Source organism: Platichthys flesus, chromosome 14 (assembly GCF_949316205.1).
Source record: "Platichthys flesus chromosome 14, fPlaFle2.1, whole genome shotgun sequence".
Lineage (NCBI taxonomy): Eukaryota > Metazoa > Chordata > Actinopteri > Pleuronectiformes > Pleuronectidae > Platichthys > Platichthys flesus.
Genome location: NC_084958.1, coordinates 20,681,931 through 20,708,023, shown reverse-complemented (window position 1 = coordinate 20,708,023; position 26,093 = coordinate 20,681,931). Strand labels below are relative to the sequence as shown.

Sequence of the window (26,093 nt, the reverse complement as noted above, 5' to 3'; positions counted from 1 at the left end):
TCCCCAATAATAGTCCTGCATTCACAACTTTTCTGAAGTTTGGAATGTCAGTATATACTTTTTAAGCATAGAAAACAAAGCACAATTTTGGGGTTTAGTTAAATGTTGATATTTATAATTAAGTAAATTTTAACTTATGTATTGCTATGGTAGTTTATATGTATCCCAATGTATTTTGTTCATTTATAACTACAATATTATTTGTTTAATTTTAACTTTTACACACTGCAGAGTAATAGTAGATTGTTATAATATATATTCATAAACTGAACTATATTTTGTATGGCTCTAAAAAGCATTAAATGAGTCATTTCTGGCTCTGGACTTTTTAATGAGCACCTGCACATTACTACATTCTTTGATAAAGTAACAGTAAAGCTAATGGAAATCAGTCCAGGGTCGGACACAGTGTGCGGACACGGCCACCGGGGAGGAACCCCCGGGCCATTTTGGCTCCAGGGTGTCGTTTCGCAGGCGGGACGGAGCTGCGGACCCGCCCCGGGGCTCAGCACCTCCAGCGGCCCGGCTAGAGCCAAAATGTCCCTGATGCTGCAGCTGCTGGAGCACAGAGCAGGAACCGGAGGCTGCATCAAGCTATACGGAGAGAAGTGCTGCAGCCACACAGGAAGCCACGGAAGTAAAAGCCCGTAACATTTATATGCAAAGACTGTGGTGCTCCTGCAAACAACTGATAAAACAACATGTGCATGAAAACATTTTCTCTTTATTTAATATCATGTGAGCAGAGTTGCACCATCGTTTAGAATGACTTCACCGGCTTCACATTCAAAGTGATTAAAGTTACAAGTGAACTTACATGTTTGTGTTTTGGATAGAAGCGACAAAACAAACTGTTGCAGTTTAATCATAACAATAATTTGTGTAGATTCAGATAGTTTAATCTTAATATAAAATGCTTTACTCTGGATTTAACTAATTTTAATCCAGTAATGAACCTGCTATGGTGCATTATTTAAGTCGGTACATGTCATTTTCCTTAAAAAACTTTATTAAATTAAATTTATATATATATATATATATATATATATATATAGCTGACAAATGATACAACAGATCTTTAAAAGGAAGAAACAAAACCAGACAGATGAAATGAGAATAAAACAATGAAACCTGAGCAGAGAAAATTGCTAAATTAAGCTGCAATATGACACCTCACCACTAGATGTCACTAAAGTCTTCACCCTGAACCTTTAATGACAGGATTCATATAAGAAGTTAAAGAAAAATAATGAAAAATCTAATTTTTATCAGTGTGTGTTTTGTGTTTTAGTCTTTCATAGACAACCTGTTCTTTTTATCATATCATTACATCAACATTTGATTTACAGTTTTTAAATGCGCAGGAAATTATCTTTTATTTTGACATGGCGTCCCAGCCGGAAGTGGAGGACCTGACCTGTAGCTACCTTGACGGTTCTCCTCATTTTCCCTCAATATTCAAGCCGAACAACTCCGCTGGATCTCGGGCTGGACTTTCCCACGAGTGCTGCAGGAGTAGGGCGGTCGGTGGCTGGTCGGTGGCGAGTCGGTGTCTCGGCGAGGAGCCGCAGCAACAGCCCCGGAAAGACGATTAGCCATGACGGCCAGTGACGGAGGGGCTCCGCGGGACCGCGCGTAACAAGATGAGGATTCCTCCGGTGAGTGAGGGGGGTTCGTTTCCCGCGATCTTTCGCCTTTCCGCAAGGTGAGGAGGAGCGCGTTGTGGCGGGGAGGGTAGCGGGGGGTGTCACGGTGAGTGTCGGCGGTTGAACGGTGGAGAATCCCGATGAGGAGGAGGAGGAGGAGGCGGCGGTGGAGGAGGAGGAGGAGGAGGTGGTGGTGGTGTTACGGTGATTTACGTCAATTACACAACGCTAGTAAATAAACACCCGCTGACAGGGATCAATCCTACGGGCTGCAAGCGACAACCGTGACCGTTAAAAACACGCCCGGTCCCCGCGAGGACCAAGGAGGCAACGCCGGGGCGAGTGTCCGTCAGAGGAGCGAGTCGCTGCCGTCACTCGGCGCACGACTGCCCGCTGGCGCGTCGGTGGCTAACCCGCTTAGCTCCCCCCACCCCCCCGGTGCAGCCCCCGTGTTGTCCTGCACTTTGTTTATTTAGTTGATATGACTCGTCTGGGTAACACACGCACTCGGAGTGGGGGGGCGGGAGTGTTTTCCAACTCGTGGCCTTCCCCGGGTCCGGAGAGGACGTCGGACTCCGGCTAGCAGCTCAGCTAATGCAACTCGACCCAAGTTCCCTCCGCCGGGTTGTTTCCCTGCAGCTGCTCCGTCTGAGTCGAGCAGCACCACCACAGCAGCTGTGGGTGAGCTCCACCCTGTGAGGCGGTGTCTGGCCTGCAGGCTGCACGTCTGGGTGCATGAGCCCGGCTGATGGTCCTCTATCTGCCCCTCAGAGTGTGTGGTGGTGCCAGGTCCAGGTTGCCCCCCACCCCCCATTATCTGGGTCTGCAGGCCCGAGTCTGAGCTTAGGAGGTGGATGCGTGGAGAAGCCCGGCCCAGTGGCACCGTCAGTGGGGAATTCAACCTGCATGTGCTGCTGAGAAGGAAGCCAGGTCACAAAATGATGAAGTAGAGCTGTGACTCTTAGTTAATGAGCGCAAACCAACACCAAGGCCCAGCTGTCTCCTTCTGTCTCCACTCATGGAGATCATCAAGAGCCATGAGAGAACGTAAATCAAACTTTATTTGTATAGCCGATATTAACAAATCACAATTTTTCTCGTAGGGCTTAACAAGGTGTGGCTTCCTCTGTTCTTATCCCTCAACCAGACTGTGAGGAAAACTACTAAAATCATATTAACAGGGGAAAAGGCACAGAAACCTCAGAGGGAGCCAGGTGGAATCCCTCTCTGTTGACAGTGTGACGCCTCGTGTAACTGAGAGCCTCAGCAGAATAACAGGATTCTACAGCATCGATCAGAGGAAACAGTTTTGTCACGGGATAAATACATGAATAATTAAAGTAAAACCAGGCGTTAATTATGGAGACACAAACATCTATCGGTAAACACAAGAATGGTTACAAAGCTAAAGGTCAGGATATGTTATCGACTCATCTAAATAGATGTGTTTCAGTTGTGACTCCTTCTTATTCGTAAATTCTACTCACTCCTAAGTTTCCATGTCCTTAAATGGCAGAACTTGCTGCTTATCTTCATATATTTTATAGAAATATCCTCTTGGATTAAAGGTCAAACTAATTTAAGATATTTGAAAAACCTTGGATTCTGCAAAGTTGTCTTTAACTTCAGCCCCGTCTTTAAGTGAATCCTCCAGATCATCTTACCGGTAATATTAACACCCACCAATTTCTTGTCTGGTCTCCTGTTGGCATCCGTCCAGTCTGGACTGGTTTGTGCTGGAGGTGAAATGCAGACAGGACATCTGAGAAGGGCTTCTACCTGTAGCCAGAGGAAAGCGATACCTCTCTTCATCATTAAACCGTATTGAAACCCACGGGGGGATCGACTGAGTAGAATGATCCAACAGGCTCTCGTGTGTGCAGAGACTCCCCAGACGTGGGTTACTGTATGCTTTCAGAAAGTGTTACCAGTTGGTCCCTGACGGCAGCCCGGCACCGTGTCTCTTCCTCTGTCTTGTGCTGGTTGAATACAGATCAAAACACGCAGCTTGTGACACTCTCTGTGAAGCAGAGCAGCTCTTTGCAACACGGGGACAGCTCCTCTGTTCTCCAGCTTCTTCAAACTCATCTCCGTGGATTCACCTCTCCGACCTCTCCTGTCAGAGAAATTATCCTTTTTAAGGATTTCACAGGAAGTGTGTGTTTGTGACCTTTTCGTGGATACAACTCTGAGGCATGTTTTTCTTTCATATGTTCTGCTTTCATGTCTTTTTATCTGCAGCAGAGCTTTGAATTGTAATGACAAAATAAAGAATAAACACGTACAGGAGACAGGAGGAAAACTCCCAGTGAACTCCCGGTCAGGGCGGTAGACGTTACATAAAGATGTGTCACTCAGTCATGTGTTGTTAGAAAGTGATGTCAGTCCATTCTTAAAGGGAGGAAGTGATCGTTTGAGGTTTCCTGAGCTCACCCTGTGCAGACGGCGTCTGGCGTATGGATCTGAAAACGCTGTTTATCAGGAAGTGAGCTCACAGACGTGGGAAGTTTGCAGCTTCATGAAAAAAACAGGAGTAGTACACAAACTTGGTACAGAGGCTTGAGTTTTTTGAATAACAATTCAAAAGTTCCACAGCTTTCTTCACTCCCAAGTTGTCCATAAAATGTCAGAAAGTTGTTGAAAATTCCCACCAAAGTTTCTTAAAGTCCAAAGTGACTTGTTTGCTTTCAGACGTGCACTGAAGTCCAAATCCTCCAGAGGGACTGTACGAGAGAAAGAACCGGTCCAAGTCATTAGCTCCAAATGTTTTTGCGCTACTTCACCGTCCAGCCCCCAAGTACCATTCACGGAAGCTGTCAGAGTGAGGATACCGCAGGAGAAAGTCAGCGAGTGGGTGTTTTTGTGAAATTTCGAACATGCAATTAACGAAGTTCGAGACCTTTTGGTGAAATGGGCCGAACGATGTGCGGTGGACCAACAAATCGTGTTTCTTATTTTACTTGCTTGTTTCGTCAGATTTTTTAAATTTACTGCCTCATATAACAGAAAAGCATCAAATCTCTGATTAATCGTTATCGTTAATATTCTTTCCAGAGACTAACCAACCAATCGTCTAACTTGCAGATGTGGTCCTGAGATATAATATACTCAGTTTAATATCAAATATAGGAAAGCAGTATAGCCTTTCTAAATATCTGCTGATTTTGCTTTAAAAAATGACAGAACCATCAATTGATTATAAAAAATTCATTATACGAATAATCACGTAAATAATCATCAGTTTAGTTGATAATAAATAATAATAGTTTTTGCAGAACTGTCTATTTGTTGTGCGCAACAACTCCCTGAGAAGAGCAGACTGCTGAGTCTCTTCCTTTCCTCTAAAACTTTAATGAAACAATTCTTGGCCAAAAGGAGGAGCGAGGAACTTTTAATAAAAAACCCTCGGCTAAAACCTTCAGTTCAGTGTAAGAATCAGTCTCAAGTGCAGCCTTAAACGACACAAATGATTTATGGTGATGTCTTCCCAAATTCCCTCCCTCTGCAAACCGACCAATAGCAGAGCTGCAACATTCTGCGTCAGGGCTTCATCACAACATTCATCATGATTTAATACACAGCTTGTCATTGTTGTTCCCCCGAAAGCCTCCTCATCATTTTTCATCGTTAACATGCTCTACGCTTCAATATATCAGAGCCCCTGAAAATGAGCTAATAATCACATGTTTTTAATCCTAAATATGGTAAAGGTGAGATTTTCTTTTCCAACTTTATGTTGTTTTGAGTCCTGGGTCCATTTTGAATGATGGTTTCAGTCGTTTATGAAGCAAAAACTTTTCTATTTATTCTGGTTCCTGCTCGACGAACATCTTGTCTGGCTGCTGAATGGAGGTCTCTGTCTGCGTGATGCAGCCGGTGACGGGCTCCTCTTCATCCCTCCTGAATAGTTTAGGAGCCGAGTTCAGGTCTGAGCACTTTGGAACATTTATGCAGAACATTTATTCTTAATTAGAAGAAGAAATCTACCGTCTGTGTCCAAATCTAAACGTATAAGACCAACATTGAACTTTTACATATATTTTTGCGTTGTTCTTATGACAGATTTTGTCACAGCAAAGATAAGAACTGGAGAAATGAACCAGATGATGGGTAACTGGTATTCAACTGGTTCATGCTAATGAGGCTGCATTTACAATACAGTTTGGACCTGGTCTGGACCAACATTTTTAAATTGAATGTGGTTTCACACAGACTGAAACCCAAAGGGTGGAGTTTCCTCTGATGTGTCACAAAGAACAACCTCAAATCCTGACGTCTGAGAAGCCAGAGTCAGCAAAAGGTTCATTTGTTGATTTAAATAGCTGCAGAATTATCATTTTGTCTTTTGAGGAACTGAGTGATTGTTGCAGCTCCGGCTCAATGAAATTGTGTAAGGCTATGATAACGTTGATTAACAAAAACATAATGACTTAACATGTGTCATTTCCTTGCTGTCACGTGTGTATATGTGAAAACAATCTTTCTCCAGGAGGAAGTGAACATCACAACCCAGAAAAAAAAACTCTGGAAGCGGCAAAGTATTACCTTACTAAACCAGATGCCAAAGTATCATGTATATATATGTTACATAACCAGAAAAATCAAATGTCAAACTGCGCTAATGACTAGGAAGGGCTTTCCAGCTGATTGACTAGGAAGTGAGTGCGTCTCCCTCCAAGGAAACAACAACAGGAAGCAGAGTCAGCTTCTGACAGCGAGGACTTAACGAACTGCTTCAGCTTTCCAGCACATCCACCCTCCTCACTGTTTATGTGCCTGTCTTATTTAATTATGCTTCCATGTCGAGACGTCCACTCAGGCATGCTTTATTGTGTTAGCAGTCTGTGAGGCCATTTCATTATTAGCATGTCTGGCTCACGCTGGACCAGTTTGCGTCATTTGAAAAGGGAGTGTCTTGTTTTCCTTTCAGTCGCGGTGCATTCAGTGTTTTTCTATTTACAGGGAAATTCGGTTGTTCACACGCTGTCTCTGTGCATCAATGTTAATCTGAGCAAACGTCCACAAGCGCCGTTGTTCTAGCTGGAATGATCAGTTAGTTGATGAGCTGTGGAACCATGATTAACTGCTCAGTCCATTCATTGAGTGAGAAATACCAGACTTTCTCTTTTCTGTGTCTCATGTCCCCTTGAGCTTATAAGGGACATTTCTTTACATTTTATCAACTGAACAATTAACAAATCAAATCAATGAGAAGAGTTTGTGCTTCTCGGACTCTCAGATCTCACACCTCTCCCAGGACTGAACCATCCTACACATGATTGTCTAGTCCTACACTAAAAATATAAAATCTAAATGTCATAAAACATCCGCACCAACATTTGAATGGTTCTTCCCAGACGCAGGTTTATCCTTCCACTAAGTCTGGTGGAAATTGGTGTCGTAGTTTTTGTGGCGTCCTGCTGACAAACAAAATAACTAACACAGAAAGAAAGAGATTAGAAAGACTCTTAGAGAGCGGCTGCCTCTGCCAAAGCTAACACCCTTTATCTGGATGTGCTCCAAAATATAATGGCTTCCTCTTTGGGCCTTGTACAAAATTTAATGGAACTCAGTTCAGTAGTTTTTGTGTAATCCTGCTGACCAACAGACTGAACTTCCTTGGCTGAGAACTTTCACATCCAGAAGCCGTATCGTCTGTGATGTGTTGTTGTTATTTAAAGTTGATAGATTAACTTGGAAAATGTTGTGTTGGATGTGAATCTCTGTTTTGGATGGACTGCACAGTCTGGATTTTCTCGTTCTACGTGAAACAACACTCCATGCAGCTGCCTGACATTTTTAATAAGTCTTTAGTTGATGAGTTGAAGTTCATGCTGTTTGACTGACATGTCTTAACACCATGTAACTTAAAGGACTATTTTCTTTCTCCGTGATACGGACACTGACGCACTCCTTCATGCACATATGTCTCCTTTTAAAGCTTCTTTCCAAGTTTACAGGTCTAAAAATACAACTCTACTCCTTCACGCACTTTGACTAAAGATGCATTATTCAGCGCCTCTGCAGAGTAATTAAATCTTAATCAGGGATGGGCTCCTGTCCCTGTGTGTGTGTCTGTCTGTGTTCACGTGTGTTTGTGTGCATTCATGAGTACACACAGTCGACTGGAGCTTCACTGACTCATACGCTGCATGACGATTTTCATTCAGCGTTAGTGGAAACTTACTCGGCTGAAAGGAGCAGAAGTTGGATGAGGTTAAACTACAGTGTTCAGGTGATGTTTGCATTCAGTGATCACTTCAGGTGATGTGGTTGTTTTCCTGCTCTGACTGGGAGGCTTCTGTGGGACTTGCACAACCAGACTGGAGCTCCTTGTTTCTTGCAACATCTAAACCACATGGATATAGTTTCCATCAGTATTGATATTAAGTATGAGTAGTAAGTCATTGTGTCGGGATCTGAAACTGAATATTTGACTCATCACGCTCCATGTGGTCTTTGACGGCCTGTAGAGTCGTAATGTTTTTAAAGAACTGTATTGATTTGTTCCTTTCACAGATTGGTTTTATTTGTAGGATGAAATATTGGGTTCCACTTGGCTCTGACAGCAGCCTCTTCCTTCTGCCTCGTTCTCTGTGTGGATGAAACGGTTTAACCTGACAATGCTTGACACACACACACACACAGACACACACACAAAGCCTCCTGTCGTGTGTCATCCCTGCTTTGTGCTGACAAGGTGTCCATGCTTGCATCTTAAACTAAGTGGAAAATGTGTTGACTCTGCTCGTTTCTTCCGAGGCCCTCGCTCTGCGGAATATTTGCTCTCTGGTGTAATCCCTGGTTGCTCTCGTCCTTACGAGAATGACCCTGAGGTTCAGTGTGGCTGTTACTCATTTGCAGCGCCACACAGACACACACAGACACACATACACGCACGCACACCTCACGCTCCACCACATCCCATCCTCGCTCCAAGGTCTCCTCATCAGCAAGGACACTGTGGGCAGGTTTAAGCTGCAGTCAATCAGGCTTCAGCTGTTTTCCATTCATGACTGTGATTACCTTGTGGATAAAACCTCACTGTGTGATGATGATGATGATGATGACGAGCAACACACTATGCTGAGTACATCTGATTCAGGGTGTTGTTCATGAACTATATGTCCTGGTCTGAGATGTTCTGATTCATCATCCGCATGACGGGTGGAGCTGTTTTGGATTCTTTCCACATTTCTACACAACCGTGTGTCATAAATTGGAAAAAGGACTTGTGTGGGACGCCCAACAGCTCCCCTGGTTTAACTGTACAAACACTCACTTGTACTCAAAGATGAACTGATTAGATTGTGTTGGTTGAAGATCAAGCTCATGCTCTTGGCGACTGCATTAAATCAGGAATGCCTGAAGGAAACTTCTTTGGATGTGATTTTGAATGTGGCATTTGTGGCCTCTTGAAAGAAAATGTGTTTTTGGTCACAGCACTTAAATTCACATGGTAATTATCACAAACTTAACTTGACCCAGAGGGCAAAGGTCATCTTCTCCATGAAATCATAATGTTCTCTTTATTCAATCATCATCATAACATAGAAACAGAGGGAAAGATTGTGACCATGTTACCTGCAACTTGACTGTTTGGTGGAGGCGTACAACCACAAAGCACTAATACTAATGTTTATTATTAGTTTTTATTGTTGTAGTTTTATTCCTAACTCAAAATAACCATTCAGCTTCACATTTCTATAAATGTAGTGTAACAGGCAGCGTGCTTGGCTGCACAGGTGGAGAAGCAGCTCTTTACTGAACGGTGTTTCCCCCCCTCCGCCTCAGGTGTGGGCGCTGGGCGCTTGCCAGACTGGGTGAAGTGACAGCTGAGAGGGAAACCTGCTGAGAGAGAAACACGGCCGGGGACTGCTGAGGAGGACCTCGGTGCAGGTGAGCGCCGGCGAGAGGAAGGAAGGAAGCACTGAAACTTATGTTCCAGATTTTTTACCATACTTCACATTTATTATCTCCCCTGAGTGATCACAAAAGAAAGGACTGTTTGCTAAAGAAATAAGTGTCAAAGAGCTAGATGGAATGTTTCTACTAACAAATTGTACATGTAAGTGAGTGTAGTACAAACGTATGAATGAGGAGATGGGACTCAGGCCTTTGGAGACGTTGGTATTGAGGACGCTCTCTCTTCCTGCCTCCAGGTTCACACGGCTGTCGTCAGGGTGGAGCTTCCTGACCCATGGAGAATTACTTCCAGGCCGAGGCCTTCAACCTGGACAAGGTCCTGGACGAGTTTGAGCAGAACGAAGGTGAGCGGCTGCGTGAGCTTGAGTGAGTGCGGAGACGAGACGGGGACAGACGGTGAGTCACTGTGCTGGAACAAAGACGTAGGGTCAGAGCAGCTGCGGTTAGGATGTCATTACGTAACCCGTGAGTAAGTCACTGAGTCGTCAGAAACAAACAATCAGCCAGTAACATTTACAGGTTGTAATTGAGGGTTTGCAGAGAGGGAATAGCACTAATTGGATTTTCCATTTCCCCTGGGGTTTTATTAAACTGTGTAATTGGTCCGAGGCAGAAACGTTTTTTACAGTTATTTTTCACAATAGGTAAAGAAACTGTTCTAGAGCCGTTTTGGAACTGAGCGTCCACTGAGTTTATTTCTAGTAAATGTCCAAGTAAACACTGCATCACAGAGCTGTGTATCTGCACACTCCCATCTCTCCAGGATGAGTGATCAGATTATTAGAAAGACTGGTCTCTGTTAGGGTTTATCAAAAATGACCCCACACACACACACACACACACACACACACACACACACACACACACACACACACACACTCACACTCACACTCACACTCACACTCTGGCTGTATTGTGACAGCGCTGGGAGCTCAGTTTGTATTTTGGCTCAGTGATCATCTGTGGGTCCACTGCTGGAGCTCCAGCTTGGCAGATTAACGTTGTGTGTGTGTGTGTGTGTGTGTCTGAACTGGGTACAGCACATAATGAACCAGCTTAGCATGAATTCCAGTGGAGGGAGGAGAGCTCTGTACAGTAGCTGACACGGCTCTGTGAGAAAGTTGGTTTGAATAAATATCATCTAAGAATTTCCATTTGTACTACAGAGCTGTGATGTGTCATCTTGACTGATGGCTCCCAGTGGGGACAGAGCCACTTGGCCCACTTCTTCTCACCCAGTCCATCCACACAGTAATGACTCACTCCATGCCAACCTCATTTCTCAATTTGTCCCCTGGTTTGTTCAGCCATTTTTAGCTCCTTCGATCATCTGGGAGTGTGTATCTTGGTATCAGTTCTCGGTGCCAGTTCATTTGAGACTTCCTGTCTTGCTGTTTAGGAGCCCGATCCGTTTACTGGGAGACACGTTCTCCTGTTTTCTGTCTCCTCTGTGATGTGATACCTTCACGCTGTCCAGAAAATAAGCGTCATGACAAAGATCAAATTCATGCAGTAGACCTGCCGTTAGAAGTGGAGTTGAACAATTGGTGCAATACCTGCAGCGCTAACCAGATCTAATTCTTTGTCTTCCTCTCTTTCTTCTGCTTCCTCCAGATGAACCTGACACACCTATTCTCTCCGATGCCAAGTGGACCCAGATCCTGGCCCCGCCGGCCCACCTGCTCTCTCTGAACCCCGCTCTGGCCCACGCAGACCTCAGCCCCCGGGAGAGTCCGCTGCCCTTCAAGAGTCTCCCCGACTCCTCCTCCAGCACCTCCCCGGGGGCAGACCCTAAGAGACACCCTGGTCCTGAACTTCCATCCTGGGGAGAGGAGAGGCCGGCAGACGTCCACAGCCCGCCGCTCCCCGAGCCCAACATCGGCAAACTGGTGGGAACCGACGACCTCTCGCCGCCCCCTGTGACGGCAAGTGGTGCAGTGGAGAATGGGTGCGCTGCGAGCCCACCACATGATGGGCTTAGCGAGGAGCTAAGTTCTCCTCCGGACTACGAGCCTGGTGCTTGTGACCAGGCGGTTACACCTCATCAGGAGGAGAGAGCTGCCTCAGCTGGAGGGGGAAGCTCCAGCGTCAGTCACACTCACTTTACCTTCGAGCTCGGACAAGGACAGGAAGAAGCTACGTCTGAGATAATTCATCCAGATGTGGAAGCAACCACACAAATAAGGGAAGGTGTCACAAAGGAGGCCAGTGCAGCTGTGTTACAGGACGATAGTCAAGAGAGACAAACTGCTAACTCAAACCAGGAACAGAGAGAACGTCTCCTGAATGGGGAGAGAGATGTTCAGTCTGGCTTCGAGGCAGAGCTGAATGGTGCATGTTCTCCTCACTGGGCTGAAGATGAGAGGTGTGCTCCTGAGGGACAGATCGACCAGCTCCTCAGAATAACAAGCCTTCCCAATGGTTCTGAGCAGGAGAGGAGTAATCACTCTAAGCTGACAGACGAGGAGGAGGAGGAGGAGGAGGTGGAGGAGGGTTTTTCTCCCTCTCCTGTCCCCTCTAAAGAGGACTCTGTGACTGAGGAGAAAGAAATGGAGGAGAGCAAGCAGGAGAGCGGCGATGGAGGAGCGCTGGGATCTGGTAGCGTCCAACCAAAACTCAACAATCGGCTGCAGCCGGTCAGTGTTCCCTACGGAGGGGCACGGCCTAAGCAGCCGGTCACCCTCAAACTCCAGATTCCTCAGCCGCTGTCCAGCCAGGTCCAAAACCAGCTCCTCAGCAAGAACAAGAACCAGGAGAACCAGTGTCGTAGGAGCACGCCATCTGAAACAACCCTCAGTGTGACGGATCAGCCCGCCGCCGGGGTGAACGGAGAGGCTGTCGTCCACTCTCCTTCCCTGAGGCCTTCAGAGAGCCCAGACAATGACCTCCAGGCAGGGCAGCAGGGCGCCCTGTGCAAGAAACCTGCCAGCTCCCTGGGTGAGGTCGCCCCTGTGTGGGTGCCCGACTCCCAGGCTCCCGTCTGCATGAAATGTGACATCAAGTTCACCTTCACCAAGAGGAGGCACCACTGCAGAGCCTGTGGCAAGGTGAGAGGAAAGAGCTAGAGCGGCTGTAAAGGGGAAATACACAGTAAAAAACACTTTAACACACTTTAAAACCAGGATTCTACCAGATCACCTGGAATATCTGTGTGTGATAAATAACCAAACACAAGCAATGCGCTGTTTCTTTATCAAAAATGAGTTAAATGTTTTAATTTGTAAAGAACATTTCAGAAAGGAAATCCAATGAGAGAGGTGAAGAAATACATTAGGATGATAATTTACACATCGCAATTAAGTGGTGTTTAAAATCTACTGTTACATAAACAGTAACGGTTTGTGTTTTAGGGGAGTGGCCCTTCAGAATAAAATAAACCCCATGTTGTCGCAAAGTCATCTGGGGAGAGATGCATCAGAAAAAAGCCCGGGTTGCACTTTCTGTACACCATCCTGTACAGATTGATATACCAGAAGATTTATTATATTTAGAGTAAGATGCATGAGTCCAAAAAAAAGGGGACTGAAGAATCTATTCTCCCGATTGCTCACGACACCTTTGCGTCTCTGGTGGAGCCGGGCGATGCCAACTAATGTCACCCTGTCAGCAGAAGTTCAGGAAAATCAAGAACTTACGTTTCAACACTGCAGCAGAAAACAACGCTCCCAGTGTCGTACAGTGGGAAACTATTGCAGTTGTGTTTGTGTTGGTTGATGCAGTTGATTTCCCTTTTACATTCCTGCACAATACACAGTGTTTTTGATTTAAAGATTTAGCTGATACCTTCATACCTGGTTGCTCTTTTGCACGTGCAATTTGAGCGTTGCAGTTTTCTGGATTCTGATTGGTGCAGTCAGACAAAATACACTAATCTATATAACCTAAACCGAGAGGAGAGAAACACAGGTGACACGCTGCAGACTTTACACAAGAATAGTTCGATTTCAATAAGGAAGCTTGGTTTGGTTCCCTCGAGTAATGAGGGAATTAAAAAGCAATGCTTTCATAGATGAGTTCCTTCCTTTGCAGATGCACTCAGTGGGTGTGCAGGTACATTTCTGGCATCGCGGCCACCCACATATGCAGGGGGGGGGGGGGTTTAAAGTGAGGATGTGGTCGCTGACACTGCACTGGAAAATTGCCGGTCTGCTACTTAATTTCCCAGGGTGGTAAACAAACAACACTCTGTGGGAGGAGCTGGCACTGCAGTAACACTGACACAAGCACTGGGGCCACAAAAACACAATAGACACAGCGGGATCCTCAGTGCATCCAGCCGCAGACTGGTAACACCACAAACCAGCTTATGACGGACTGGGAAGCTCTGAAATGGAAATTATGCTCAGTCCAGATAATTACTAAATACACGTTAGTGAATAACGTGTAATGAGGTTCTCATCCAGGGAAAGTGAAGTAAACAGCAACAGCTCAGTGAAGCACTGGCTAAGTAGAGGAAGTCAAAAACCAATAGACTGAAACTTTTGCTGCACATTTGATCAGAACTTCTTTTCAATTCTTTTTTTTTTTTTTAATCTTGAGAGTGTGTCACAAATGATTTTATCCTGTGTGTGTCTGTGTTTGTGTTATCTTTAAGGTGTTCTGTGCCACGTGCTGCAGTCTGAAGTGCAGGCTCGTGTACATGGACAGGAAGGAGGCTCGCGTCTGTATCACCTGTCACTCTGCTCTGACGACTGGTGAGTGCAACTAGAGAGTTGGTGTCTTACAGCTTAGAGACCTCGTTCATGTTGTAAACCCTTTGTGTACATGTATGTTAACACAACTGAGGATGTGGCTCCTTTTTAAAAAGGGTTTAATCGTTGAACATTTGAAAAAGCAAATTCAAATAACCTTCAGGACAGTGTTCCAATGGGTACCACGAAAAATACCTCTGTTGTTGACGGACTCAGTTGTTGCAGTGTTATAATTTTAGCTATTCCATACATTCAAAATTGTTGAGTGTGGTCATGTCGCGCATGAAAGATTCCGTTATTTTATAAAAAATAAAACAGTATATAAAAGTACTATTAGTAAAGGCCAAAGACAGTAAAAAGCATGTCAAAATGTATGTTTTGTTTGAGAAATACTTTCACTATAAATAAATGTCAATATACAGATTTTTAAACGCAGATTCAACACAAGCACAACTTTCTCAGACGCCCAGCACTTGTTTATTAGAAGTAGACTCTACACATTGGTTACACTCACACACACATAGGCAGCTCCAGGCTTAGTCATGACATGTTCTGTCTGCCAGCTCAATCATGGGAGACCCCGACCACTGGAAACAACCAGAGTCCGAACCCCAACAACCCGGCGGAGTACTGCTCCACCATCCCCCCTCTGCAGCAGGCTCAGGCCTCGGGGGTCCTCAGCTCCCCTCCTCCCACCGTCATGGTGCCTGTGGGAGTCCTGAAACAGTCTGGCAACGAGGGTACGACCTTTACCAGGCTTAAAAATACTCGAAGCACTTTCACCCTACACTTTGACAGCTTGTGCCCACTTCTTTTTAAAGTTTATTTTGTCCTGAGAACAGTTTGCAGTTTTCATTTTCAGGTGAGACTGTGGAGTTTCACTGTGAAATGTAAATGTGTGTCCACGTGTAGGGACCCTCACACGGGAGCAGAGGAGGGTGTGGTTCGCCGACGGGCTCCTGCCCAATGGAGACGCAGCCGAGTCCCCCAACCCTGCGACCTCCAGCCCGGCCCCCTCCCACTCGCTAGCCATCTCCTCTGGCTCAAGCAAATCCTCCACTTCTGATTCCTCAGAGGTAGGCACGACAAATATTCACCCTCAGCTAATGCTATTAGTGTAGCGTGTGTGGTCATATTAGCCGGAGGAAGCCACAAAGAACTCTTTCTGTGGGACTCTTGGTGGTTTTCCGGCTGGGTCATGGATTTTAGTAAGGAACATTCCTGGTTTGCATAATCAGAATTAGAAATCCCTACCGGCCGAAAAGCTGGGATGTACTGGTCTCCATTCACTTAAAGCCGAACTCAAAACCAGCGTGTAACAGGACAACAAGTTGTGGTCGGTTGTTTCTGTGGTTGTGGCCCCACACTCACCGGACCTGAATGCAAACTGCCAGGATGATTCATGGGCTGTTGAACAGAGAGATTGTTGCAGCTTCTTAACGGCTGTGACTGAGATTTCCAGCTGATGCTATGGAGACGCAACTTGAGTCTGAAATCCGACTTTCACCACGTGACACCGTGAAGGTCATACTGACACCATCTACATAATATATGGATTTGAATTTACTGACAAAGGTTTTCATTACCGTAACGTGACTACTGCAGCTTAACAGTGGGAGTAGAAAAGGGATGAGCCGATTTACAGGAGCACTCGCTGTTCTTTTTCCAGCTGTTTTCAAGGTTTAACACCTTTTTACTTCAATGTAAATGTGACAGAACATTCAGCCCAGGGTGAAAGTGTTCATTTCACATGTCAAAATCAATTTGTGAGGTCAACTCATCGGCTGAGAACAGCTGTATGATGCCTTCAGGGACTGTATGATGCCTGGAGGATCACAATCTGTCTGTGTAAAGTTTGAAAGCAGTTTACAAGACGTCAAGGGTCTTACTGAAGAAATCTTAATCTAAAACCCTGGATTCTGTCCCTGTGCTATTGCTTCTCACTGTGTGTTTTCAAATCTACGGTACGTCTAACCCTGCACCCTCCGTCCTCAGGCGGCCCACACCCCCGTCGCCCTGGTGGGCAGTCCCGTGGGCAGCTCCGTCAGTCTGATTCCGGAGGACGGGCTCCCTCCCATCCTCATCTCCACCGGAGTCAAAGGAGGTACGGGAGGCCACATCACAGGTGCTTGCCCTCATCCTCACCATTCTGCTGCCACGTCACTGCTGCTTCCGTTGTGCTGATCGAGCTCGTTTCTCATGTGCTTTACGCCACCGCTCATTTTTGCGGCCGCTCATTGCCAACAAGAGAAGGGGGGGGGGGGGGGGGGTTGTTGTGATGGTGTTTTGTGTGTGTGTGGGGGGGGGGGGGCGGTCTCTCGCTGTTGTTAACTCAGTAATCTTCCTCTCCTACCTCACATTTAACTGCTTCTCCATTTCACCTCTTCCATTCTCTCTCATCCTCCATTCCTCCTGTGCGTTTATCTAACTGAACCTCCACTCCTCCCTCCCTCCCTCCCTCCCTCCCTCCCTCCCTCCCGCCCTCCACCCATCTATTCTTCTTCTCTAACCCCACCTTAACCCACCTGCAGACTATGCAGTGGAGGAGAGGCCGGCGGAGATCGTCCTCATGCAGCAGCTGGAGGAGGGAGGCCCAGACCCCCTGGTCTTCGTGCTCAATGCCAACCTGCTCGCCATGGTCAAGCTGGTAAACTGTGAGTTACCCACTACACAAAATATTTCATTCTGAGATTAATTGTTAAGCGATATTAGGGTTTTTCTAGATATGAAAACAGCATCGATGCAGAAATCCAATCGTCAACCATGAAAATCCCTTCAAAGCTTTTCCCTCTCAACCCACAGACGTGAACAGGAAGTGTTGGTATGTGACGACTAAAGGCATGCACGCCGTGGGCCAGGCGGAGGTGGTCGTTCTGCTCCAGTGTCTCCCTGATGAGAAGACCATCCCTAAAGACGTCTTCACCCACTTCGTGCACCTCTACCAGGAGGCCCTCAGTGGTAAGAACACACCCAGCAGACAGCAGCTCATTGGTAGGTGTGTCTCAGGGTCCACGGGTGAGTCTGCCTGTCTCAGCCGGCTGATTATAAATGAGCATAATGTTCCAGCTCTCCGGTTTTTCATTCCATGGAGACAACAGGTGCACCCAGTTGTCCTCTGTTTAGAAACCAGGTTACCGTCCGCCGCTGCTGAAGTGAAAAATGACCCAAACATTAGCCTCCTGCTGTCAGGTCGACTCCCTCCTCGCCGCTTGCCTTGCGTTTTTGACTCCTTATGCCGCAGAGCAAAAAAGGCTAATATCGGGTGACGTTGACGGCTCGCTCCCCTCGGGCAGTTTCCCCTTTCATGTCTGAGGCCGGTGGAGAGGAGCCATATTGTGCGTGTCACTCCTTGTTATGTCTCCATCAGTCAGGACTGGAGAAGAAGTGCTGGCTTTAGCAAATCCCAGCGCCGAGCTTCTGTCTCGCCAGTAGGGTTATTGTGTTTCCTGCCGTCTGAAGCCACTGATCCCTCCCGTAGATCATCAGTAACACGAGCCCTTTGTGGGTAATATGAGGTGACAGGGCGAACAGGTACTCACGGTTTTAATTCAGACTGAGCAAAGCGCTTTATTCTAATATTTGAATCTGATCTACTTCATCTCATGCACATCTGTTTTTACTTTGTGCCCCAAACACCTATTACATTACTCTTCTGTTTCGGCCCACCTTCTCCTTGCCACCCTGCTGAGCCTTCCCTCTCCTATTACAACCAACCCCTCCTCCTCCTCTTCCTCATATCTCCAGTATCACTGACCTCTCTCTCTCCTCCTCTTCTTCCTGGTCTCCTTAAGGCAACGTGCTGAGCCACCTGAGTCACTCCTTCTTCACGCAGAGCTTCCTGGGCAGTAAGGAGCATGGCGGCTTCCTCTACATCAGCCCGTCCTTCCAGTCACTGCAGGACCTCCTGCTACCGAACCCGCCTTACCTCTTCGGCATCCTGATCCAGAAGTGGGAGACGCCCTGGGCCAAGGTCTTCCCCATCCGCCTCATGCTGCGGCTGGGTGCAGAGTACCGCTGTGAGTCGGGGGTTCACACTATAAACACCAGTAACAGTTGATGATTTAACTGAACGTTATTCTAAAGCATTGACTACCCACAATCAAGGTCAATGTCCATTAGAAAGCTCTTCTTCCTGCAAAGGTTCCCAGTTCCAGGAGAAAGTTCCTGAGGTTGAAATGCGGCTAAAACCAATAAAACATCACAAGTTAAATTGGGTGAAAGGCAGAGCAGGCAGAGTCTTGATCCTTCAATGGTTTGATTTAGTTTTTTCTTATGGTAGAATATTAGGCTCCAGATTGATCTACAGAGCTTACCTTGTCAGTCGACCTCCAGCTAGCACATTTTCTCACAGCTTCCCACATGGCCCAGGAAATCTTGTGTGCTTGCTTCAGTGTTTTTTTATCAGAGAGCTTCCTCTCCACCAAATCCCTGTCTCTCACCACCAGAGCTGCCAGAGCCGAGCACCGCCCGGCTCCGTTAAGCCTCTCGCCGGCTTCCAGCGAGCACGGATAGAATAAATTAACAAAGCCAGATACAGCTGAAGCTCTTACACACAAAATATTAGCATGGACATGAAATTAACCCACAACACAAGCAGCGCAGCTCTCCAGGCTCAGTGACCAGCAGAAGGTTGTGGGGACACAAATCCTCTGTGATGTGTGGTTTCAGGCTGAGTTCGGTCTTCATTGCTAATCAGAGTTTGTGACGAGATCTTAGATCCAGCTGTTTGCTGAGATAAGGCTAAAAATAGTCGTCTAAGGAGCTTTGGTCCCCGGAGAAAAAACATCCAGACTTATTTTTTCCCCTTGTAGATTAGGAGTGTTCCTCCTGTATGCAGGCACGGAGCATTGTGTTTGATGTTAGTCTGTGGGGTCTCAAGATCAGTTCATTTGCATTTACGAATGTCGACGAGGGGAAAACACACAAAACAACAGTTGTGCTGTTACTGACAATATAAAAATATCCTAGAAACATCTCACATACAGAAGAAAAAGGACAGAAATCCAAAAAGTCAATAAAACAATTTCATCAAAACCAATGAGGGATATTGTAACGACACTAAGAAGTGGAAAAATAAGTCAAAACATAATTTCCTGTGCCCACTTTTCTGCTACTTATTATAATCGTGGCTGAAGCCAAAAAAACACTCATTGTTTCCAGATCAGCTTCGTTCTGCTCCAGTTTTTGATCCATTTCCAGAAGAGAAAGGAACAATAATAAAAATTGGCCCTGACATAAACAAATATAATCACAGGGAACAATAACATCACGTCTCTGTTCTACGTTTATCCATAACTGAACGATTTGTCTTTCCAGTTTATCCGTGTCCGCTGTTCAGTGTCCGCTACAGGAAACCCCTCTTCGGAGAAACCGGTCACACGATCATGAACCTGCTCGCAGTAAGTCCTCTGTCTTCTTCTGACCTCTGACCTCTGACCTCTTCAAGGTTAAAGAGCTCTGATGTACGATGTTTACAAATCACCTGCAGTACAGTTTTCAGCATGTAAGCAAATCGTATGTTGTAAATGGATTTTTTTTCACGTAAAGAAGAGCAAAATTAATCACCCAGTTAAAAACCCAGTGTCCTTATTGGATTCATTTCACTCATCTATTCTTTTCTTCTTTCTCTGTTTAGGACTTCCGTAACTACCAGTACACGCTGCCGGTGGTGAAGGGGCTGGTCGTGGACATGGAGGTGAGGAAGACGAGCATCAAGATCCCCAGCAACCGCTACAACGAGGTGAGCGTCCAGCATCTGGTTTCAATATGATCACACTCACGCCTGTAGTTTGGTTCAGTTCATTCAGACTGAGGTTTTATAAAGTTGCCTTTTAGCTCTTCTGGACGGTTCCATTATATTATTTCAAAGAAATCAAAAACTGTAAACCGGAAGCATCACAACTGACAGACAGTTGTGATTCCTGGGAATGAATGAAATCTGCTTCTGGATCTCATCTCTTTTTTTCATATTGTTTTTGAACGAGTAGAAACAGGACAACATGTTTTTGGGAGGAGTTGAATTCAACATGGAAGCGAACCCAAGATTACTTTTACAAACTCGCTGTCCAGTCGTTTGTTGCACCAGTAAAAAGAAAGAGTTTCCCTGAACGTTTAAAATCTTCAATTCAAACATCGAAGCCCTCTAGACATCTAGAGAAACCAGAGCTGTTTTACATGTCACACATTTTATTACCAGCATGACACATTTTCACTACACAATAAAACCCTTCACCAGACTTATCACAACAGTGGAGGAGGGACAGCTCTCTGTAGCCGAACGCGTGGCTGCCAAGTGGTTGTGATGCTGCCGCCTCAAGGGTGTGAATGAAATGTCCAACACAAGTGACACACTTACACACACACACACACACACACACCATGCAAAATTTGGCAGAGAGGAGGAGGAGGAGGAGGAGGAGCCGTGTGTGGAGCTCGTGCTGCCAGTCGTAGTGTTTGGCTGCTCCAGCAGTAGCAGATGGGAGCCCAGTGAAGGAGCGACCGTTTCCAAACAGCTTGCAGACGAAGCTTCAGCGCAGCGAGTGGTTAAAGCTCCAGATCTTCAGTTTCATGGGGGGGGGGGGGGGGATCTTTCAACTCTTGATATCCGCCCGTGTCAGTGTCTCTCTCCGCAGTCTGTCATCTCAACGCCATCGCTTTTAACTTTGCCTCGAGAGCCGCCGCAATGAGGCTTAACCAGGCAGCCGCCCCTAAGTCCACTTTCCACTGCACACACACACACACACACACACACACACACACACACACACACACACACACACAGGGCAGATTAATTACACACGGATATGATCTGTCCTCGCAGCTGATGAAGGCCATGAACAAGTCCAACGAGCACGTGCTGGCCATGGGGGCGTGTTTCAACGACCGAGCCGACTCCCACCTGGTCTGCGTCCAGAACGACGACGGCAACTACCAGACGCAGGCGATCAGCATCCACCACCAGCCACGCAAAGGTGCTGCAGACACACACACTCCTCACACTCAAGACTTCCTCTGCTCTCCGTCTGGTTTCTACTTCCAGATACTTCCTCTGTTTCCCTGCTGACAGACTCAGGGTCATTAGTTGGACCTGTGCAGGTGAAGTGAAGTTGACTCCTCTGTCTGTCTGTGTGTTTTTCCAGTGACCGGCGCCTGCTTCTTTGTGTTCAGTGGGGCGTTGAAAGCCTCGTCGGGCTTCTTGGCAAAGACCAGCATTGTGGAAGGTGAGACCAGTGACAACAAACGACAGGTTGAAATGTTTGCAGAGCAGATTTGTATGAAACAGTCACACAAAGGTCACACAAAGGTCACAGGAACCACAAAGACCTATGACCCTGTCAGCACAAATAAATGATGCTGATGGAACTCGTCTTTTGCTTCCACCCGAAGATGGTGTGATGATCCAGATCACAGCCGAGACCATGGACACTCTCCGGCAAGCCCTGAGGGACATGAAGGACTTCACCATCACGTGCGGTAAAGCCGACCAGGAGGAAAACCAGGAGCTCGTGCACGTCCAGTGGACGGAGGACGACCACAACTTCAACAAGGGGTGAGGATGGAAGGAAGGAGATTCTTTTAGGTCCCAGACAACTGAAGCTAAACCACCTCATTCACTACTTTGATATAAAAACTCATTATGCACACGAGAGCTATCGATTCCCGTCATGCACCTGATCATTCAGAGCGAGCTCCAGGATTGAGAAATTGGTGAAAATGTTAAATAATTTTCTCTCATAATGTTTAAATGAAAAAAGAATCCTGGATCCTCCCCTTTGTTCAGGTCTGTGACAAAGTTACATTGATTCTGTCTCATCCACCAAGTTTCCAGTAAATCAGTTCAGAAGTTTTTGTGTAACCCTGCTGACAAACAAATACATGTGTGTCTTGCTCAAGGGCTCGAGGGTGCTGTCTTCTCACCTACAATTGAATGCAAATGTTAAATCTAGTCTTGCTGTGTGTGTTTGAAATTCCAGTGTGATCAGTCCGATTGATGGAAAGTCGATGGAGTCCATCACCAGCGTCAAGATCTTCCACGGCTCCGAGTTCAAGGCCAATGGCAAAGTCATCCGCTGGACCGAGGTACGAGTCCGAGGGGTCGAGACCCTCAAGCTCTCCCTGCTTCAGAGGATCCAGTGGAGAGGAGCTGCACAGGTCTGATTCACCGTCCTGTTTGTCTGTGATTCCCTCAGGTCTTCTTCCTCCAGAGTGAAGACCAACCCAACGGTCTGAGCGACCCCGCCGACCACAGCCGCCTGACGGAGAACGTGGCGAGGGCGTTCTGCGTGGCGCTGTGTCCGCACCTGAAGCTGCTGAAGGAGGACGGCATGGCCAAACTGGGCCTGAGGGTCACACTGGACTCGGATCAGGTACGAGGACGGACCCGTCACTCACACGGTTCAGTTTGTCTTCGAGTGTCTGTCTCACACCTGTCCTCCTCTCAGGTGGGCTACCTGGCAGGAAGTAACGGGCAGCCCCTCCTGCCTCAGTACCTGAGCGACCTGGACAGCGCCCTGATCCCCGTCATCCACGGCGGGGCGTGCCAGCTGAGCGAGGGCCCCGTGGTCATGGAGCTGGTCTTCTACATCCTGGAGATCATCTCCTAGAAGACACAGACGTCTCCTCCACCTCTTTTTCCTTTTCTTTTTTTTTAACCTTCCGACGCGTCTCACAGCCTCCGTCCCTCCGTCACCTCCCTTCAACTGTTTGCACTTAAAACGAGCCTGAAAACTGTGCCGTGCCAGGTGGGGTAGCATTCCTCAAGTCAAACCTATGCATCCCGCCGCCGCCCCCCCCCCGCTGTGCTCCGGAGGTCACCTGGGGCCCGAGGCAGCTCCGTCACACCGGGTCCGTCCGGATGCCCACACTGTGCAGGACGAGTGAAGTGCCTGATGATGTGACCAGTACTTACTTCCACATGTTAAGACAAATCAGTCTGATGGACCAGGCAGGTTTGATGACCACAGAGACGGTGAAGAGGAGAGTAGAACTATTAATAAAGACGCTACATCCGGAGAGAGAGGCGGAGAAATCACTTGATTCTGTTTCTGTTGGATGAAGTTGGATATTTATATCCATCAAGAAGTTCAGGCCGTTTGACGTGAGGTGATGAGAATCTGGGGATGTGCAGCAATAACATGTAAAGTTTGGAGAATCGTGTGTCGACTGTTGTCGGTCTTAACAGCACAAAGTACGAACAACAGCTGGACTGATGTGGTTGAATCAGTTTCCTGCAAAGTGAGACGAGAGGAAGTAAAGTTAATAAAGTGTAAAAGTCCAGCTGGTCCTCAGAGGGACAGAAGAACCGAGAGGGAACCCTGGACCTTCAGCTGCATTCACACAAACTCTGTTAACTCTGCATCTTCCCTCCGGGTTGTGTTCACGTTTGTTTGTTTGTGCGTTAAAGCGTCACAGTCGTGAAACAACCGGAAAACAAGTTGGTTCTCTGATTGGCTGGTTTGTTCTCGCTGACGTCGCTCTATCTCTTTGACTCGAAGACTCTGGTTGGAAAGTTAATTAAATTCTTTTGCTCTTTTTTTTTTGAACTTGCAGAGTAGTATTAGTACAGCAGAGTATTTATGACGAGCTAGAGCTGATTTGCCCTCACTTATGATGAATCGGTATTAGGAGAGTGGGGTGTGGGGTTACTCTGTGTGTGTGTGTGTGTGTGTGTGTGTGTTTTCCGGACATGAGACTTGTGTGTCTGTGTGTGTGTGTGGACGGACCCCCTGTCTGACTCCAGCATGGCGTCACTGTGGCAGCCTGAAGGCTCCTGAACAGGCGTCTGTAGCACGGATGCTCTTACGAGAGGAGTTGGGACTTACTTCTCTCTGGTCGCGTCACCAAGGAACCTACAAGTCCCCGGCTGAGCAGGGAGAAGTCGTGTCTGAGTGGTGGAGCACATTACTTCTTCTTTTATATTTGATTTGTTTTAGCCCCGTGGTTCTCAGTGCCTGCAGCAGCGATTCATCAACGAGGGGGAGAAAGGAAAAAACATCCCGGCTTCACCTCTTAAGCTTTACTCATCAATCACCAGATGCTTTACTTCATGGACAAACGTGTCGACTGCTTGTACATATTTTTTTGTAGGCAGAACAATCTCCCGTCCCTCACGACACCCGCAGCCTCCAGACATCCCACCGAAGGACAAGTATTACTGAAGTGACCGTGACTCACTCGTCTGCTGGGAAACCAGATTTCAGCCCCGTTGTCCGAAAGCAGGGGGCTCATGAAAAGGTTCCAACGCTTTATCCAGAAACTCAACGTGTACATAAATGTGGGGAAAAGACTTTTTAATCTCATCACAAATCCTCAGCGCTCGGTGTTCGTCCGGATACAAAACCCCCTCAAGTTGTTTTAATCATACGAAGAGAATAACTGTCGAAGATGTAAAGATGTATAAATATATAAAAAGTGTATTAAACTTGCAGAAGCAGTGCACTGGATTCTAAGCCATCTACAGGAGAGTGGAGGCAGGCGTCAGGGTCACTGCCACTGTGTTCTGGAACAGCTTCTCCAGCAGAAGAGGAAGTGTTGGTGTTTGAAGATCTGGGGGGTTCCTGCAAGATCGACTTCAAGCTGAATGTATCTCATCTCATATTTACTGCAGAAAAAACTCCTCATCCTTCCAAAAAAATCCATGAAATCAGCAGCATCCTGCTCCCCGGACTCTTCACGGTTTAAAAAGTTCGCAGACCTGCGTTAGGAACCGATCGGTGACGGCTCATCTTCGAGGCCTCGGCCGTTTGGAGGTCGAGCTGCGGCTCCTCCCTCCGCCACATGGACCTGGAACAACAATCTAAAGAATGTATTCCTCCTGTTTCTGTTCAAATCGGCAAATTGTGTGTTTTTGTTTTTTTCTTTCCTATTTCATTTCTCGCTAGACTAATCACCAAAAACCTCCTGAACAGTCGTCCACCTGCATCACGTCATTGCAGCAGCCTCCATTCAGTCGGGCTAATGTCAAAACCAGAAGAGGCTACGCAAAAAAAACCACACGTACTGTTGTTTCAGTACGAGAGGTTTTTACTATCGGAGAAAATCTATCTCGTGGTCACAAGAGAGAATCAGACAATCACAAGAAAACCTGCAGAGGAGCCGACACGTAGAGCGGAAGTTAGACCTGCGTTTGTTTATTACTCCAGCCGAAGTATTTCACACGCCCACTGTAGCAAAGTTAACGTTAGTGGAAGCGGATTAAAAACTGCTCAGAGGTCAAAGGTCACCAGTTCTTGGTTAATTCACTGTGATTATACCAGAGCTGTGAATCTGCATCTTCATCACAGGACGTTTTTATCGATTAGCGCAAATGAGGAGACGTACGGTTTTGTTTTTTCAGGCTTCTCCCTGATTTTGGATTGTTAATCTTTAGTTTCTTTGCGTTATCCGACGTGTGCAATATGTCCTTGATCCAAAAAAAGGTGCAATTTGTTTTAAAAAGTAGCATTTCTTATTTTACTGTCGTATTCAGTTGTTACGATCCAAAACTAAACACTGCATGCAAACAGAAACACAGTGGAGAGTCAATCAAGTGTTTGTGGACGAAACGTGAAGAAAACAATCCACTTCGTCACTGACTGGGTTTTTTGTTTCTTTTTTTTTTTTTAATTAACATTGGTCGAAATGTTTGAAGCCAAAAACCATGTACATGTTTTTTCTTTACACTACAAATGTCAAAAAAAGTGGTCTTCATTAAAAAAACTGTAGTATATGTACAATAAAAAACTTATAGAAAACATAAATGAGTGATATCTGTTCAGGCTCTGTGTTTTCTTTACTTAATCAGGTTATTTGGGTCAAAGACGGCAACAAATATAAAATTCCTTTTTAAGCA

The 26,093-nt window shown here is 46.4% G+C and overlaps 1 protein-coding gene across 4 annotated transcripts; it reads left to right on the top strand.

Moving 5' to 3' along the window:
• The first annotated feature begins 1,398 nt into the window (after positions 1-1,398).
• On the top strand, positions 1,399-25,997 carry zfyve9a (zinc finger, FYVE domain containing 9a). Of its 4 annotated transcripts, none has more exons than XM_062403775.1 (19): positions 1,399-1,658; positions 9,441-9,545; positions 9,809-9,916; positions 11,187-12,619; positions 14,167-14,266; positions 14,827-15,003; positions 15,176-15,339; positions 16,259-16,367; positions 16,795-16,917; positions 17,066-17,221; positions 18,055-18,279; positions 19,580-19,662; positions 19,899-20,003; positions 21,084-21,234; positions 21,403-21,483; positions 21,650-21,812; positions 22,237-22,342; positions 22,453-22,629; positions 22,705-25,997. In XM_062403775.1, the coding sequence occupies exons 3-19, from the start codon at positions 9,847-9,849 to the stop codon at positions 22,864-22,866; spliced, it is 3,585 nt and encodes a 1,194-aa protein (XP_062259759.1). In that variant the 5' UTR covers positions 1,399-1,658; positions 9,441-9,545; positions 9,809-9,846; the 3' UTR covers positions 22,867-25,997. The 4 variants fall into 4 exon arrangements, with proteins under 4 accessions (XP_062259759.1, XP_062259758.1, XP_062259761.1 ...); XM_062403774.1 differs by having other exon boundaries at positions 16,259-16,388; XM_062403777.1 differs by lacking the exon at positions 14,827-15,003.
• The last annotated feature ends 96 nt before the right edge of the window (positions 25,998-26,093 follow it).